The sequence below is a fragment of the Leptosomus discolor genome, chromosome 2, assembly GCF_034619465.1.
Source record: "Leptosomus discolor isolate bLepDis1 chromosome 2, bLepDis1.hap2, whole genome shotgun sequence".
In the NCBI taxonomy this organism is placed as follows: Eukaryota; Metazoa; Chordata; class Aves; order Leptosomiformes; family Leptosomidae; genus Leptosomus; species Leptosomus discolor.
The window spans coordinates 52,179,200-52,198,677 of NC_141392.1; the positions used below are offsets into that span (position 1 = coordinate 52,179,200).

The 19,478-nt window shown below is 39.4% G+C and overlaps 1 protein-coding gene across 2 annotated transcripts in view; it reads left to right on the top strand.

Moving 5' to 3' along the window:
* The first annotated feature begins 305 nt into the window (after window positions 1-305).
* The window catches only part of LOC104345502 (plasminogen), a 29,395-nt gene continuing 10,222 nt past the window's right edge, over window positions 306-19,478 (top strand). Inside the window, exons 1-12 of one of the 2 annotated variants that reach the window (XM_009949967.2) lie at window positions 306-354; window positions 3,139-3,274; window positions 3,926-4,032; window positions 9,732-9,846; window positions 10,921-11,084; window positions 11,612-11,741; window positions 11,865-11,983; window positions 13,843-14,005; window positions 14,890-15,020; window positions 15,864-16,023; window positions 17,498-17,688; window positions 18,689-18,837. In XM_009949967.2, the coding sequence (XP_009948269.2) occupies window positions 306-354; window positions 3,139-3,274; window positions 3,926-4,032; window positions 9,732-9,846; window positions 10,921-11,084; window positions 11,612-11,741; window positions 11,865-11,983; window positions 13,843-14,005; window positions 14,890-15,020; window positions 15,864-16,023; window positions 17,498-17,688; window positions 18,689-18,837 (1,614 nt within the window). The remainder of the gene's footprint in view (window positions 355-3,138; window positions 3,275-3,925; window positions 4,033-9,731; window positions 9,847-10,920; window positions 11,085-11,611; window positions 11,742-11,864; window positions 11,984-13,842; window positions 14,006-14,889; window positions 15,021-15,863; window positions 16,024-17,497; window positions 17,689-18,688; window positions 18,838-19,478) is intronic. The other variant, XM_086461067.1, reaches the window with a different exon arrangement.

The following is a 19,478-nucleotide window of genomic DNA, read 5'->3' on the forward strand; positions in this document are numbered from 1 at the left end:
CGATCCCCACCTTTACCTTAGCAAAGTGAGGCCAAGAAATCTGAGAACAAAGCATGCCCCACAAAGCAAGAGAGTGCCTTCACATTTCCCAGCATCCAGTATAAATGATTGAGTCTGATTTGGTAATCCATCCAATTCAAGGCTGTTTGAATGGACACAACACAGCAAAGGGGGTCACAGCTCAGGAGAATGATTAACTTAACCTACCTGCCTTGTTTGTTTGATGCTGCCTCACTCCACTGCAAGTCAATAAAACTTTGTGCACCGACACACACAACTTCCAGCACCCGCCAAGCTGGGCCAAAATGGGGATTAGCGAAGCCGCCTTTCTCTTTCTTTTCTTGCTCAGCTCAGGTAAGAGTCCTTCTCCTTTCACTTGCCTAGGTGAGGTGGGGGCCAAAGGCTTGCACGCTCCATTTGGTGAAGGTAGGTCACCAAATCCCTGTGTCGCCGCTTGCCTGGACGTTGGTGGATTTGGGGCTTGCTGGCCAGCAAGAGCTGCTGTTGAACAAAGCAAGAGCTGTGGTTCCTCCAGCGCTGTGTTCGTTAGAGACACCAGAAGAGCGACAGCCTTGATGTCTGTGTGGGGAACTAATGGCTCCCTGCAAACTTGCCCCATGGCCCGAAATGGGGGCACACTTGGAAAGCAGCCCCAAAGCCTGCTACAAACCCCGTAGCTGTCAGTGAGATGGCTATCTCTGATTTCAGCAGGCTTTGGGTCAAATGATAGAGCTGGTTTTGCTGCCAAGCATTGCTAAGCACAGTGATCCTGATTTTCACCCTTTATGACAGGAGTTTTAAAATTAAATATTTAAAACAAAATTAAAAATGAAAATGCTCTTTTATGTTCCAGCAATTTCCCATTTTCTGTTGTCAACCTCTTACAAGAAAATGTTCTCATTTTCTTGGGGGCAGTAGTAAGAAATTTAATCTTCAGTAACCTAGATCAACTTTTTCAGGAATAAGTCTAGAATTCTCTTTTACATCTCCGAAAGAAGATAGGCATTCCACTAAAGGATGAATTTCAAGCTTATCTACAAATACTGTAAATACTCCACATGTAGTATATATTTCAATCAGATGTCATATTCTGTAGTACTTTAACATTGCATATCATTGTATGGCCCTTAAATGACTTTTACAAGTACTGTTAAAAACAACAGTACAGTTTGTATGATTTTCTATTAATTAGCTCAGATATTTAATGTCAGAATAACAGGGATGTATCATTATATGATTGTACCGGGTTATAAAAGACAAAGTTATTTTTATTTGCTCATTGTTATCAGCTCTATCTTTCTCCAAAGTGATGCTCCACAAAATTGCCTTAAAACTACTTTTTATGTCTTCTGACTTAGTACTGGTCAAGTCTATGAAGATACATATGTAAAAGAAAAAATCAGTTTGCTCACATGTATTTGAGTATTCTGTTCAACTATCATGTGTCATGTCTCAATTTGTAAAGACTTGAACCTTAGCCAGAATAATACATTCTCTGCTGCATTTTTAAGTCTATTGTATTCTTTTTTAAGTTTGAGCTTTGTAGTCTTTTTCAGGCAACTAACATCACATTTCCTTTTCTGTAAGCTTCTGCCAATCTGTGCTGCCTTTTAACTTACGTATGTCATCCAAAATCTCGTGTGTTTATTCTTAAACCAACTGAAATAATTTTTTTTTAATGGTCAGTGAAAAGGAATGGTATCCAAAGTAGACCTCTTTGGACTAACATATAGTTTTAAGATGAGGCAATAAACTTTGGAAAGTAATATTTTCCTATTCTAGTCCCCTGCAATTCTGGAACCATCAGCTTAAGAAAAAAAGTCAGGAGAGGAAACACTTGTTTGCTGAGTCCATCAGGAGAAGCTGTTAGGCTGTTGGTGCTCCACAGAGTCCCGCTGTAACAACAGCAGGATTATATATGAGAGGCCTCAGTGTCAGGGATTTCTTAAAACGCATGGATTTTGTGGCATTGAGCTAACTCTGCAGACAGTCACAGTAGATTGCCCTCAGACAATTAATCATCTTACTTCCATTAGTGGCCCCAATACCTTTTATTTTATATGAATATGTGCCATATGGAGGTAGGTGGTGGAAAACCTGTATGTAATGGGAATTAATTACACTGCAGTGATGTTGCAGTGAATTGAGTCTAATATGAGTGTTTGCATAAATGAAAGATTCACAACATTACCTGTGAGAATGCTGTACAAGATTATGAATTTCCTGTGTCCGTCAATAATAATCTAGCTTGAAAAATTAAATAATTAAACCATATCACTTCTGTAACCTTGTAACCTGATATTGGATATGGAAATAAACTTTCGTAGAAATTAGGAACAGAAACATAGAATCTTTATAGACATAAAAAGAAAAAATCAATTAGATGGCAAACTCCATTGTAAGCAACAACGTTTTAGAGATTAAGTGTTAAATGTATTAGCAGGTACATCATATGCATCTTATACACATGTAGCTTTCAAATATAATAATATTAATTGATTTACTAATTTAAAATCCTGGGTTAATTTGTTGCAACAGAGATGCAGCCTGACAGTTTCATTAGTATGTCTGCTCAACCCATTAAAACAAAATAATGTCGGCCACTGTAAAAGGCTATATAGTGATCTTATGATTGAGGTTTCTTTCTCCAGGGCAAGACACCTTAGGACAACCAACTATTCAGGCACCAGGAAACTGTAGTGAGTGATTGCGCAATCCACATGGAAGGTCATAATCTCACATCCTTCCAATTCATACTTCTCCAAAACATTAATATTGGTATCACTTCCCTTCATCTTTCTCTGACTGGTGTTTGTTTGACACCATTTAGTCCCTCTTTCCAGTCCCTCACTCATTTGACATTTTTTGTGCTCAGCTTCAAACCTTGCAACAGCTCCATTCAGAGCTGCTTCTCTACATCTCTCTTCTGCTGTTTTGTCCTATGACACACTACAGTCACAAAGCTGTGATTGTGTCAGGAGACAGAAACTGTCTCAGCTTACCATCTTTTACCCAGAATTATACAAAATGAATTGTGCTTTCACCTGTCAAAGCTACATGGAAAATAGGACTCAAAGTCACAGATCTTCTTAACTGCATTCTCATTTTTAGTGTCTGATTCCTTTCCTTCCCTTGTAGTGAAAGGAGATATACTGGATGACTATTTAAGAACAGACGGTGTTTGGATACTTACTCGAAATAAACAGTTTTACAAGACAAATAATGAAAAAGAATGTGCAGAGAAGTGTGAAGCAGAAAGAAATTTTAATTGCAGGTAATTTCTGTTGAATCTTAAAACTATGTCATTGTGGGTGTCTGCGTATCGATGGCATTTTCCTACTGTTGCTTAGAACCGACATCCCCATCCTGCTGCAGCTCTGCCTGCAGCAGTGTCTCCCATGCCTGTGCCTTTAGCCTGTGGCTTATCTCCACCCATAAATTACCACAAGGTCAAGCAAAGGGTAGATTTACAAAGTATTACTCATTCTATAGTAAATGCTCAAGTTCCTGCTCTCTTATCCAGCCTTACCAGTGGAGAGCTGTTTATGCCTCTTTAGCTGGGTGCTGCCTTGTTTCACAAAGAAGGGTGAGGTGTTTCTAGTTCATTGTAGGGAAAGGAACTAACCTGAGCAGCTAGGATGCTGTCGATAACATTGTGCAAATGCAGTAACCAGCTTCCCAGACTGTAAACTTTCTCAGGTAGTCATACATTCTGAAAATGCCAGCCACTTCAAAGCAATAGAAAACATCAGTCTCTTATGCAGTCTCTCAAATACCGAGTGCAGTATCTGAAAGATATACATGGATAAAAGACAGTGCTAGTAAATTAATAATTTATAGAAAAATAACTATGAGTGTAATAATTTGAATTGAATTAAAAATATTTCTTCCTATGTCAATATTGTTTTCTTTTCAATTTCAACAGGGCCTTCCTATTCACCAGGAAAAAGCTACAGTGTTTAACATTAGCTGAAAATGCCAAAATGACAGTGACGTTCAACAGCACGGATGCAGTTCTTTATGAGAAGAAAAGTATGTATATAGTAAGAAGCTGCAAATTTATACATTAAGCCTATTTTAACTGCAACCTTGCATTCTCTGCTGCAGTGCTGGAGCAAACCGTGCCAATGGTGACATCTTCAGTGAGGTGGGCCTGCACCCATTGGCAACTGGGCTGAAACTGCCAGAGAATTTCACATACAGCATCAAGGCTCTGTATTTACATTTGAGCTTATATATCACTCTTTTAGTCATGTATTATTGGGACCTGGCAGAATAAACATACTCCAAAGCAAAAATCGTGCATTTCTCTGCCGTTTAAGTATTTGCAGTCCTCTGCTTCATGGAGCTAGTGGAGTCCTTGGTCACACAAATTTTCAAGACTACAGGATTAGCTGCTTCTATGTAGCCACTTCTCTAATTTTATGTGTAATAATTCAGTCAAGAATTATTTGACTGAATTGTTGTATTAACTTGTATTTTTTTTAAATTATAATCAAATGTTCACGTTTTCTAAGCTGTTTTGTTTACGCTTAATTTTTGTTATATGCCAGGCTCAGATAAGTGGGTTGGTTTTAAGATTATTTTGGCATTATTAATTAATGCTTTTCTAAATTTTGAATAGATGCTATATAGCTGGAAAAATAGATTTTTTTTTTAACTAGGCTATCTTCACAAATTTTGTGGGAACATAGATAATGCAGTCACAAACACTAACTTCAATGAGTCTTCTGGGAAAAAGACAGCTCTTATTACTAACTGATGTGTAAAACGAATAGTGAACCTTTCTTGTAAGAACATTTCAGTTCATTTGAAAAGATAGTGATTTTCAGTGTCTTTACAATTCTGAAACATTTGAAAGATATAAAGAAAAATGAAACTGGCTGTAGGTCCCCTTTACCTTATTGAAGTTTTAAAGAGAAAGCAGTTCATTTCCAAATTCCCAGCTAGTGTAAACTGATACAATTCTGATTAATTCATTAACTTGTGCTGGAATTCTGGCCCAAACATAACAAAAAGCTAGAATGTTAACATTTGAACAGTTGTATTCTAGTTCTGCTGCTACTAGGCTGGATAATGGGTTTCCAGGTTCACAGCACCAGGAACAACTCCGTTTGTAACAGATATCTTCAGGAAGTACTAGTTCAACGTCTAGCTGGTTATCAGCCAGTGACATTTTGTTCTTATTATGGTGTGATATTTGTTCCTTGATGTCTTCTTTCTATGCTAATGACAAGTGGATTTTCTCACCAGTTTTCCTGAACTTGGAGTTTATGTTTAGCTCAGATGAATTACTAAAGCCTTAAAAGCTACAATTTTAAGTGTACTGCTTGATTCTTGGGAGTTATTATGGTCAGATTTCTTCCTGTTTTAGAAGGCAAAACCACAGTTACGATTGTATTTATCAAATGACTTTAGTTTTACAGTCATGCCCCTTGCCACAGAAACAGACCTCGCAAGACTAAAGCCTGTGGAGAGCTCTTCTCCAATTTTATTTTTCATATGTTCGTCATAGACCACTGATGTGTGAGTCACCACTATAGAAGAATATTGGAGCAGATTCAGTCAAATAATTTCTGGCACAAGTGAAATATCTGTAGAAATAATGAGTATGGCCAATGCCTCAACATTTTAAATGTAATTTTTTTTTTTTCTGAAGGCAAAAATTGATTGGAGTTTTCCTCTGAGGTTAGAACAGGATAAAGGAGGAGTATGTGCTGTGTGAATTCCTCTGCATATGTTGAAAGTCAATAGACTCATGCACAAGTCATTAATTATTAAACTGAAATTAGCCCTTCTAAATTAATATGTAATTCCCATTGACCCTAATTATATGCTGTTACAGAGGGCCGGACAATAAGTCAGCCTTAAATTGGTACAAATCAAGATAATATCCCTGACTTCATTAGGGCCTCTTTACACTGCTTGCCATTGTCCTAGCTCTTCCAAACTTCTGAAATATCTGGAGAGACACACCTGATCCTCATGTCAGCACCGAAGGACTTGATTTTTATACCCAGGAGTATCTCAGGAAAAGGACGGAGCACCGCTTGGCTTCTTTCTTGTCAGCCACCTCCAAAGCTATTCCCTGGAAGACAGGCCTGGTGTCTCCAGCCTCAAAGTTCATCCCAGTGACCTTCCTGAACACGTCATCTAGTAATTTAGTCAGAGACTTCAACTCTGCTGCTCGTATGCCCATTGGAACCTCCTTTTCCTGCAGAAAAAAGGCCTAGCTTGGCACCCTCTCATGCTTCAGCATGGATTTTACTTTTTAGCCTTAACTGAAACTGTAGGGTTGGATATGGGGCTGCTCCCCTCTTTCCTCATCCTCTTGGAATCAGAGTTTTTCCTTCCTGGCCATGATGAGGACTGAAGGAAATGTCACCACAGAGTCTGCTGCAGGAAGAGACACTGTGTCTGGTTCCTCACATGGAGACAGCTTATCGGCTTGTAGATGCCAGTCATGGTAGGAGGTCCCCAATGAATGGAGGCACTTGTCTGGGTGTCAGGCCCAGGACAGAGACATGGTTGCCTGCTGTCCTTCAACAGGGTGAAACTCTAAGTGTCCCACTTAGGCACAGCAGGCAGCCACCTCCCTTGCCCTCACTGACATCATTGTGCGGGCTGTCAGAGCAGACACATTCATCCACAGCCCTTCTGCAGAGTTACCACTCCTTTGATGTGACTGGGAGGCCTTTCCTGATCTTTTTAGCAATAGAGGCTGGCTCTTCTCAGCTCCCACTGCAGACTGAGCAGAAATCAAGTCTCCTTCATATTTAGCGTCTATCAACATAACTGTAAGCCACAATCAGGCACTGCCACTACTTGGACAGTAAGTCGCACATAACAGACCCCTTCATGTGGAATCTATTTTTGCTTTCCCTATTTTATCCTTGTGATAATGGTCGTGGTTCTTTGAAACAACCGAACCCAGATACCTGAGGCTTAAGGCAGCTAGATACTAGTAGGAATAAAGGCACCTGCCTCATAAACTCTGCATTTTCATGTAATGAATTATCAGGCATTATTTGCTCATCATCCAGCATTCTTACTGTCTGCAGCAATCTGGGGACTGCCTGTCTCGTCTTTATCTCCTGCTGCCTTCTGCACTCTAGGAGACCCACCACTGGCACCTGGGACACATGCTGCCTCCCTTGGCTATACCATTCAGCTCCTAGGCTGCCACTATGCAGCATATTACCTCTGCCTTCTTAGGGATACCTCTTCATGAGAGTCTGCTTCAGCAGGAAGTGCTTTTAGCTCTAGCAGCCAGAGAATTGGTTCCTTTGGTTTTTTCAGGGAACAGTTTTACAGTGCCTGTTTTTTTCAGAGGATGTAGAGTCATCTTCCTTCTATTTTTCACTAGCAGGAATACAAGACTATCTCATACCTTCTGAAACTCACAGCTACCACTGTCAACATCTTTGTGAAGTCTCTGGGTAATCCAGATGGCAGCATTTGATATCTGCAATGGTCCCAATCCACCTAAAACCAGAGATATTTCTCAAAAGGCTATTAAAGGGCATCGTAAAAATGAGACTTGCCTTCCTAGAGGCAATCTGATTATCACAGCCAGCAGTCACTCAGCCTGAACTTGAATTTGCAAATAAAGACTTTTAGTTTCCTTAAGCTTCAGAAAAGTTTTCTGTCCCCACAAATGACTCCTCAGCACCGGGAAATAGCTGCTGTAAAACTCCTTTATGCTGAGATATGATGGAATCTGTTCTACTTGGAGAAAGAAATCTCCAGGATATTTTGTGACTCTGCCACTCCCTTACCTTCATGGTGACTGTACCATCTCACCTATGCCTGACTCAGACCTTGGAGTTTGTAACAGCTACTCTGGTATCGGTCTTTGCCAAAGCTTATTTTCTTGGCATTGAATTCAAAATATCTGTACAAAATATTTGCTTTAAAACCAAAAGGTTCACCCCTCTGTGAGTACAAGAGTTTGTCTGGCTGTGTTAGGTCACCCAATGTTATGCACTCATATTTTACTCCACCACAGACACTTTGGTATCTGTATGCAGACCATACTCTGGATTGTTCATATTTACGAAGGCAACTCCGTGAACATATATCTGGCAGTTACAGTCTTACTTTGCTTATGTTAATGGCAAAACCCTGTATGAGTAACCCTCTTTTGATTATAGCCTCCTTGTTAATAGCAGGAATAATCCACAAGGCCCAGATACATAGCTTTTTTGGGCTATGTTCACTACATTATGTTGAGTCAGGTTTCTTCACACCCACACCTCCAAGAGTGCTTTTTCCTTTGGTTGTAATTGACCTCTCAGAGTTTAAAAACCATGGCATTTTTACTAGCTCAGCGACCACCTGGGATGTTTATCCTGTTGTAGGGTTTATAATCAAAATTTTGGCACTTAGTCACTGAAACATTTCTCAAGAACTTGGTTAGGGACTTCTTCTTTACAGAGCAGTTTCCCCAGTCAAACCTTAATTTTGTCTTGACATACAGTTTGGCTTTTGATTGCATCCTTCTTTTGAGGAACACAGACTATCAGGTGTTACAGGACAACACAGCAAACTCCTGTACAGGACAGAAAAATAAAAGAGATCTTGGGGGTCAAACAGAAAGAAGCCATGTTATTAAAATTGCTATTTAAGAGGGATCAAATACCAAGGCCTAAATCCATGGTGGTCTCCATGTGTCATTTGAACTGGGAGGTTACTTGCTTGTCTTCATTCCTGACCCAGCTATACAGAGTCTCCACCCCCTCTCCCCAGGTGTCAGATGTGTCTGGCATTTTTTAGAGAGGCTAAAATAATTTAGGACTAACCTGGAAACATCAGAAAGTCCATGGGGAAGACTATTGACCAGAGATGGTCATGCTGGGACCTGCTACTGAAGTATCAGTGTTGAAGCAGCAGCGACAAGACTTTTGGGCACTCCAGTAGTAGTACCCTGACAACCAGGCAGCAGCTTGCTCTTGGTAAGACACACAACATAGGCATTTGTAGTCCCAGCCACACACTGTGATGGCAGTAACTATTGCAAGGTGTCGAAGCAAGGCTCAGCTTTTCTTATCAGATTGGTCTCCTGTTCTTTCTTTAACACTTCCTTTTTATGTTTTGGGGTTTAGGGGGATCCTTCTTGTGCAAGTAAATTGCTGGAAGGGAAAATCAGGGTCACTGCCCCCCAATAACTGGAAATGTTTCAGTGTCTGTTGCCAATAAAAGCATCGCCAACATGCTTTGCATTCTCTCTGCTTGGAATCCCACTAGAAAGTGTCTGGGAGTCTGAAGCTAAGATGAAACAAGGGCTTTGGGGGCAGCTAATGTGACAAATGTATTTTGATAACTAAAAATTTTCTGGTTGAAGGGATAGTTGCATGACATGCGAATGTGCTTATGAACAATGCACTTCAAGGAATCTCCAGCTGCTGGTGAAAGATCTTGCTTTTTATCCCAGTAATATAATAGTATAAGAATGCATTTTATACCTGTCAAAAACAATTGTAATTTTTTATATCTGTTTTCTTAACTAGATTTTATTAGCTTTATAAAAATGCTTCAGGAATTTTCATCTATAGTGTTCTAGTAGTTAGTAACCTATTTGTGCTAAAATACCCTGTGGAATCGCATCTGTATTTGCATGCACAAGAGGTTCAAAACATGGTTCAAACATGGTTCATCAGAGTTATATCCGCAGATTCTTGGTTTTAAGAGATGCAATGTTATAACACCATTGAATGCCAATTCCATTTCAGTTTACCTTCTACAATGTAAAAGAGGGATTGGGAAGGACTACAGAGGAACAGAAGCCAAAACTCGGAGGGGTATTCCGTGCCAGAATTGGTCAGAAAAAACACCTCACAACCCAAAGTATGACCTTATTTATAATCCTCTTCATGTTGTTCTGAATCTCTTCCAAGCTTCCCCAACTTCATGTGTATAAACAACTTTATAGTGCATGTTATCAAAGCCAGTTGTCAGGTGATTTTTTAAGACAACATAATCTATCTTACTTTGACTCTACTGGCAGAGAACTGCAATGATCTGGGTAAGGAAAGGTTGTGTTGTCAGCTAGAAAAGTTGTGTCTAAATGCTGGATCTCTTAAGAAGATGAAATGCTCTTTCTATCAACACACAATGAAAATTTTCCTGTTGGTGACAGTGAGGCCATAGTTTCTCTCTTTTGTATGAGGTGTGGAAAAAAAAAAAAGCATTGATATCTATCCAGCTTTATGACCCCCTGCCTGCCATCCAGATAGTCAAGAAGAAACATCTGGCAAAGTATGTTAATGCCTAGGGGACCTGTCCAGGCAGAGTTTTCTCAGGCCTGGCTGCCACTGGGCTCTCTGAATCAAGTGTGGGAGCAGAGGTCCTGTTTTCTCTGATCTATGTTGGAGGTTTATCCACTTAGAAAATTATTTTTGTTGTTATTCTAATGCAACTTGGAAGCACTTGTTTAGACTTTTTGTTTAAAAAACATTTAGTCTTCTCTGGAAGGATTGCTATAGGTTGAAGCCTAGGGTCACTTGCTTCAAAATCTCTGCAAATTAGAATCCAATTGTGTTTAGTCTCTAGAAATACTCCACTTTTAAAGTAGCTGCATTAAGAAAAATGCATGATGGGGCTGCAGGTCACAGTGAGCTGACGAGATTAGCTGGATGCAAGTATTAAAAACAATAATTGTCCTTTGAGACTGTCATAGTCCTTACAGGCTGTAAGCTCACTCATCATTGGCAACCGGGACCTAGGAATAATGCTGCTAATAATAGTAATTACAGAATGTTTTTTTTTTTTCAGATTTCATTTACAGATTACAATGGGGAATCTATTTCTCTTATTCTTACTGTGAATGAATAGAGCCCACAGCTAGCTCACTAAATTGGACAGTTCCCTTCTGCTCCACTAAATTACTGGACTTAAAATAGAATTTTAATGCTGTTACAGTTATACACCTGAAAAACACCACAATGCAGGGCTGGATGAAAACTACTGCAGAAATCCTGATGGGGATGAAAGTGGACCTTGGTGTTACACAACAGATCCTGCTACCAGATTTGATTACTGTAACATCCCTGAATGTGAGGGCCAGATCACGCACCCTGGAGAAGGTACATTTATTTTTCAGAGAAGTAGTGTTCGAGTAGGTAATATTATTCCTGCTATTTGTTCTTGCTTTATTATTGCAGATTAGTTTCACATGTGGATTTAGATCAAGCTGGAATTTAAGAAGTTCTCAACACAAAGGATGTTTTCCTAATTGGCTCCAGTTATCAAAGTAATTTTGTAAATATGGAGGAACTGAAATTTTTTAAGCATTTGCTGATATTGTCCGGCTTTTACCCCTAGCAATTTATTTAATTTTAAAGAGAGTGAAGATTGACCCAAATGCTGTGTTACATACAAAACTCCCATTGTTATCAGTGCACACAGATATGTGACAAAGCCCTCACTCCAAATGACACATATCCCTAAAGCTTTATTCATTTGTCTAGGCTGTAATGCATGGTCTTCTGGACTCCTTTCATCATTAGCTGGAGCAAAATCATCTTTTCCTTTCAATGTAGTCTTCCATGAATAGATCAGGATGAGAATTCATGGGCTGCTGCAAACCTTACTTTGTTTTCATTCTGCCTAGGCCCTACAGGGGAGTGCATGCAGTGTAATGGTGAAGACTACCATGGAGAAGTTTCCAGAACAGAGTCTGGGCTTGAGTGCCAGCGCTGGGATGCCCAAGAGCCTCATATGCATGGATTTACCCTGATACAGTGAGTCACACTTGGCGCTAAATTCATTCCCACAGTGCCTGGGGGGCACTGCCTGCAGACAGCCTATTTGCTACAGCCAGCCACAGCTGACTTAAAAGCTTCTCTTTCATTTTCAATATGCAGCTTTCCTGAGAAGGATCTGAAGATGAATTATTGCCGTAATCCTGATGGTGAACTTCGGCCCTGGTGTTTCACTACCAGCCCTACTAAACGCTGGGAATATTGCAACATTCCTCGTTGCAGTGAGTCTGATTTCCTGAGATTACTGCAGAGGGTAGCTCTTCTCATCAAAATGATGCAGGGAGGAGAAAGACAAGAAATCACAGTTTTGAGTAACCTGAGGAAATCCTTGTGAACCAAGGAAAGTGCACATTAATAAGCAGAATCACTCACTAAATTTCTGTAAAAATCATGTAAGGCCAGGATATAGGTGTCACAGAAAGCAATAATGCCAAAGATGTTATGGAAACCCTAATTTGTCTTCAATCACCTTGCTTTTCAATTTACCTGAGAGGCAGGGCATTCAGGTTAAATCAGGTGGTAGTTTTCAGCTGACTTGCTAATTCACGTAGAACTCCTAAATCACTATGTGGCTATACCGTGATATTTTACCTGGGTCTGGCCTGCACAGCCAGCACCGCCTTTTTCTTAGCAAGGGATGAATCCTGAGAAAGAAGTTCAGGCCTCAGGAGAAAAACCTGATTTACCGGTGAACAAGCTTAACCTGTTAAGCTAAACACACTAAATCTGGACATTTCCAAAGCACTGAATAGTGAGATTAGCATTGCCATTTGTAGAATTGGACTGCACTTTGAGAAAAAATTTTGTGTTTTTATCTTCAGAGCTTGCTTTCTTATTCATCTGCACTTGCCAGTACTCTAAGCAGCAGCATGGGTTTGCTAGATGTAGTTCACCTCAGCATGCTTGATTGCAGAGGAAGAATGACTATTTATAGACTCCTGTATGATGATAAGTTACCATAGCATCTCCATTCTGTGCTTAAAACTTAAAGAAAGTTTAAGGAAGAGATCAACCTTTAAGAGTCATGCTTGTCTCCTTGGGAAATTCCATATACGAAGTATATATAATAGGTATGTGCTGTAGATTCATTTTCTCTCTGCCCTCCGCAGGTTCTGTGCCTCTGTTACTCTTACTTTCTTTGCTGTTCCCCACATGCCAGACCAATTCACTTTCTTTCATGCCTCCTTCTGCCCCACTTTCCCAGTTCTCTGACTCCAGACACTCAGCTCTGAAGGCTGTTTTTCTTTCTCTCACAATGTTTTCTTGGCCCTTATCCTTATCCTTTCTACCCTTCCACCTTACTTGTGTAAATTACATTAATGTGCTCCCTTCATCCCACTTGTTTTTACAAGACTGTACAGGACTGCTTACTGCCTTTCCAGCTCTGCTCTCAGGGGACTGCAGGCACAAAGTCTGGCTCAACCCAGCAAAGTTATTTACTGACTGCTACAAAAAGACAGACACAGGCCATCTGTCTGGCAGCCCAACTGCTTGTGAACATGTACACTTTGGTTTTACCATGACTTTTAACCAATGTCACCTCTGCTGAAAGAAAAATCCTGCATGTTCGACATTACAGGAAAAAAAAAGGTGTTTTATATATATTTGAAAGCACCAGTTACCAGCACTTTTCTTTCTTTTCTGTTTTTTCTTTTCTTTTCTGTTTTTTCTTTTCTTTTCTTTTCTTTTCTTTTCTTTTCTTTTCTTTTCTTTTCTTTTCTTTTCTTTTCTTTTCTTTTCTTTTCTTTTCTTTTCTTTTCTTTTCTTTTCTTTTCTTTTCTTTTCTTTTCTTTTCTTTTCTTTTCTTTTCTTTTCTTCTCTTCCCTTCTCTTCTCCTCTCTTCTCCTCTCCTCCTCTTCTCTTCTCTTCTCTTCTCTTCTCTTCTCTTCTCTTCTCTTCTCTTCTCTTCTCTTCTCTTCTCTTCTCTTCTCTTCTCTTCTCTTCTCTTCTCTTCTCTTCTCTTCTCTTCTCTTCTCTTCTCTTCTCTTCTCTTCTCTTCTCTTCTCTTCTCTTCTCTTCTCTTCTCTTCTCTTCTCTTCTCTTCTCTTCTCTTCTCTTTGTCTTTTTCATCCTGTTACAGCTACACACCCACGAGTCTCTGGCCTGGGCTCCCAGTGTCTTTCAGGGAAAGGAGAAGACTATCGAGGCAGGATAGCCGTCACTGAATCAGGAAATGCCTGCCAACACTGGAACACGCAGTTTCCTCACAGACATGGCTGGATTCCTGACAGATACCCCTGCAAGTATGCTGAACCTTGTCATTTTAACAAATATGAAAGAACATAGTTATTCCTTACAGATCCAGATGCAGAGGCAAGAGCAGCACAGGTTTTCCGCAGCTGTGTTGATAAGCTGTTTTCTCACCTTTTGTCAGCTCTCATTACTTCTGTTAAAGTTTTGCTCTTAATTTTTTGCAGCATTCCTTTTTTTTTACCAGTTACTTTATTCTCATGTACTTGTCTCATCTGTCTCCTCCACATCCCACTGCAGAGTTTATAAGTACTAATTTTATGTTAAAAATTCCCTAGCTGTGTTTTGGCCCACTTTCAATGCATTACTCTTCTGAATAGTGGTGCTCCAAGGTCCAAGATGCTGCAATACATCCTCATGCTCCAAGGTCAGAGCAGCTTGGTTTGCAGACCATTATCAACGGGCAGAAGTAACTGGGACTGACTAGGCTTTTAGCTCTGTGTTTTTATCCTGTAGGTTGCAAAATGGATCCTACAAGTTTTTCTGGATGTGTGAAACCCTGTCCATTATCTCAGGGCAGAGAGCAATACGCTGATATGCTCATGATTCCAGGACCAGTCTGTGACATTCAGCCTCACCTGTTTCTTACCATAACGGTGAGGTGTTTTGAAGTCAGCTTTTACTGCCGTATTTTAGCCTCAAAAACAAAAGCAGAAAGTGTAAGCATTGGAAAAGTTCTTCGTATATCATCAGTATTTAGACTGTAAATTCAAAGGCTGTTGATTAGTCCCAAAACAGTGATGTGTGACGTAACTAATCTCCAAAAAGGATAAATGTAACTGCTGAGTTGAGATCTGCATGCAGTGGTTATTAACAGTCTTGCACACAAGTCTCCTGGATTTCTGTGAGTAGTTTAAAGCTGGCGTTTCTGTTTCAGAAGCTTAGAGGAGAACTACTGTAGAAACCCTGATGGAGAGAAGAGGCCTTGGTGCTACACCATCAACAGCAGCATTCGGTGGGAATATTGTGCAATTCCCCACTGTGACGGGACAGAACAAGGGATTGCTGGTATGATTAATGGAGCATACTTGAGATAAGGATTTTAAGACAGTGAGGGATTTATTGTTTCTTAATGTAAATATGTTAAATCTTTTTTCAGTCATTTTGTCACTGTTGTTAATGCAGTTTTTGTTTGGCATGTTACAAAACCTGCCAAATACTGGACTTTCAATGGTTAAGGAAGTGCAGTGAAGGATATAAAATCACCAGCTGACCCAACAGAAGAATTACAGCATGAAAGAGGTTTATTTTTTAATATTCCTTTTTTCCCAAAGGTAGGACATTTTTAGCAAGTTAATTGAAAGCTGAAAAACAGGTTTAAAGAGATTAAAAAGTGCTAAATAAAAGGAAGTCTGATTTTTTGAAAGTAGCTACAAAAGAGAGGACAGGAGCTTCCAAAGTCTTACAAATCTCATCTGAAACATCCACCTATTTAAGCACAAAAAATAAAAAGAAAGTCTTATTATCAAAAGGATAGTAGATTAAAGTTTAACAGGATGTCCATTTTAGAAATATACTGGGGCAAAATCACTAGCATCTAATCTTTGAGGATTTTTCACTTGAACTTTCTGATCTTTAATTCAAACATGTTCACATATACCGAAATTAAACTGAGTGGTGAGCCTTTCACTAAACAACATCTGACATGTGAGGTTAATCTGTGCATATTTTCTAAATATCTTTGGAAGTGCCCTTCCACTTTTCGTGCTGGCTGTGATGCTCTCACTGGGTGCTGTCTATATAAACAAGTCATTTGGTTTTGTCACCCTGTGTGTTGGATGCTTTCTTGTGCCTACTCAGTAAGAACATAAAATCATGATGTAAAGGACCAGTTTCTGTTGTTTGCTGCAGATGTGCCTATGCAGGTTCCCCTGCCAGAGGAGTGCTACCATGGCAAAGGACAGAGTTATCGTGGCACAACCTCCATCACTGCATCCGGAAAAAAGTGCCAGGCCTGGAACTCCATGTTCCCACACAGGCATGAAAAAACCCCAGACAGATTCCCAAATGCGTATGTTTATCTCACTTATTCTTGCTTTAGCTGACAATGACTATTACTGATTGTATTATCTTTGCACATCTGTGATTTGAAACACTGCCGGGGAATGTATCTATAAAAGAAAATGTTTCCAAGATGTGGAAACATTTTCTTTTGGTCTCAATTTTTAAAACTGTAATTTCTTGTTACTTAAATTCTGAGTAAAATACATTTGTGTATCTTTACTTTTAAATCTGATCTTCTGGCAACAACACTGCGAGACTTGTATCCAGAGTCTGGGCATCGGCTGAAATATGAATTTTGTTTATGAATTTGAGATCTTTGTGGTGGCCTTTCTACTTATTTCATCTGGGGACAACACAGCATTTATGCTGCAAAACACACAGTCAGATATATTATGATTAGAACTACCATTTAAATGTTCTTTGTAGTTGGAATTGGGCACCCAGAATTGCATACATTGAATTTTCACCCTTGATACGTCTTCTTCAGGCTAACAAAACTGGACAAGCACAACTTAGAGAGCTAATCATAATTACTAATGTGCTAGTTTTTAATAAGGGTAGGAAAGCAACAAGATGACAATTGCTAGGAGATCTGTCATTGTTTGGTGGATTACAAGTATAAGCAAGAAGGTTGATACTTTTCTATTTTTTGCCTTTGAAATTTTTGACATTTCAAATCATATTTTGGCATCAAAAATACTGATGTATTGAAACTGGAATATCCTCAGAGGGGATGCCGTTTTTCACAAACATTTAAAAAAAAAATGAAATCAAGCTGTGAAAATGTGGAATTAGTATGTTCTGGCATATTCAGGAAAAAAGCATTGCAGTTTTTTTATTCTGTGACTGTGCTGTGATTCAGGATGGGGAAATACTGCAACACTGCACATTAATGAAGAGGGAAATTGTGCTTCTCCATGTCACAGCAAGCACAGGCATGAGAATGCTCCCACTGAATTCAGTAGAAGTGGGGGTTTTTGGGGGGTGGGGGAGGATCGTTTGCGTAAATATTTATTTGCCATTCTTCTGAACATGAGAAAGAACCCTCTGACATCTGAAAATAAAAATTTTGGAAAAGCATAATTGCCCACCAACAGTATGGATCTTCCTGCATATTTATTACTAATTCACACAGTTGTGTATGCTTATACATATATACTTAGAAATTAAATTATTGGCATATTGGGCATTTATTTAGCTACTTAACACATTGACATATTATGGCCAGAATTTAAGCCAGCAGTTGAGTTATGTTTCCTTATGTGTAGATATATTCATTACTCTGATGTACGTGTGAAATATAACTCTCCGCTTGTATCACAGCCATAAATGTGTTTGCTAGTTACAGGATATCTGGCAATAAGTAAAAAATTAGTGTATGTATTTATCTGTACATAGTACAGATCCACATCTTTTTCGCAAGATATTTGTTTGATTACTTTCAGTCTTGTGCAGCATGACTATCGTACTTATTTTTGCAGTGATTTGAAGGACAACTATTGTAGAAACCCAGATGGAGATAACAGCCCATGGTGTTTCACCACTGACCCCAGTGTGAGATGGGAGTACTGCAATCTCAAGAAGTGTGATGATCATACACAAGAGCCTGCACTAAACGACCTCCCTGCAACGACAGCACAAAATATTGCTCTGACTACACCCACCACATCTGGTAACAGCTGGCTATGAGTGTCACCTCCTGTAGAGCCTGTGGGTAAAGGAAGTAGTAATCTATTAAAATTATTCTTGAGTAGGGCTGCAACATAAGTCGTATCCCTCCTCCAGCTTTCAGATCTGTACTGTTCAACTTTGCAGCAAGTACTCTTTAGTCAGCTCATACCCTGTAGCCTATATCATTTTACAGGGCATTCTGTAGGATATTTTTTTCATTTAGAGGAACAAGAGGAAAATAGACAAAATTTCTAGTGTTTCTGTAGCTGTGCGCTATAGAAATACGATCACAGCAAATTGTAGTTATTACAGGAATTTTGCTTGTGCTGTGCTTTATACTTTCAGGAGGTTAACCTTAGCTCGTTGTATTGTTCATAGGCAACCATTTTTTGCGAAATGTACTCTCTAAGAGAAAAATTTTTCTGCTCTGTCCTGCTTCATTGTTTCCTTAATTAATAGTCCATGTTGGTCAAAGTGGTGTGACTTTCCTGAATGTATAATAGAGCTTTCCATGGATTATTTACTTTGCAAAGGAAGGCAGCAGGGTTGGATAAAAGATACATTCCTAAATGGAGCTGTGTATTCTTACTCACGTGCATCAGAAGAAAGTACCTGAAGCAATGTCCTTGGAAGAAAAAATTGCACTTTCAGTCTAATGGGCTGCTAACTCTGAAATAGGCATCTCTCATGGTAAGTACTTACTGATACCAATTAGCAGGAATCTTGGAGTCTTTTCAGATAGTTGCAGTATGTTACAGAAAACATTTAGCTTGATGTTCCTTGAAAATCTTTCAAATTCAGCTACTCTGTACATCCAGGAAGACATCCATCTTGATGAACTAAGGGATCACATCACAGGGTACATATTTGTCTTTCTTTCTGCTATAGACACTAGAGGGTGTGCAAGTCCTAAAGGTGCTCAATGTGGCATGTTTCTGCTTACCACCACCACATACAGATTCAGTGGCTAACAATAATTTCCTTTTCCTCTTTTTTCACAGACTGTGTTAACGGTAATGGTAAAGACTATCGTGGAACAGTAGCAAAAACTGGAAGGGGTAGGACTTGTCAAGAGTGGAGTTCTCAGAAACCTCATAGCCACAAATATTTCACTCCTGTGACTCATCCAAGAGCAGGCCTGGATAAAAATGTAAACAGCTGCTAATGCCATTGGTGTCATTGAACATTGTCTCCTTTCTCCATGATCCCTCAGTAAACACTTCATGTTTGGTCTTTATAGACCAGGTTAAGCATATCTGGAAGTCATCACATTGATAGCCCAGACCTCTAATAGTGTTGAAGAGGAAACGATGCATTTTACGTTACCTAGGATGTTGGTACTTCAAGCACAGAGGTACACCATGGGGTTGACGCTGACAGGCAAGCAGCACGAAAGAAATCATACAGTTCTTCCCTGATTTCTGCAAACCCCAAAGTGGTGACTTTTGCTGTTTGTTACAAACTAAGAAGGCTTCTGGCAAATTCTTGGGGCTGACCTAACTTGCTCTTACTGACTTTAGGGGAGCAAGGATTAGGCCAACAATAAATGTTTCAATGCAAAGCACTTAGTCATCCTATGTCAAACTTTACTTCTCATGAGGTCTTAAAAAGCACTAGAGCTAGGGTGACTCTTGGTGGATGAAGATAATGATAGCAATTTTATCATATTTTTCTAATTTCAGCTAATGGTTTTGAGACACAGGAAAGAAAATTTTGTGATCAGATGAAATAGAAAACATTTAACATCCAGTGGAAAAGTGGTTAGGGCAATTAATTCAAAGTTTTAGTTTA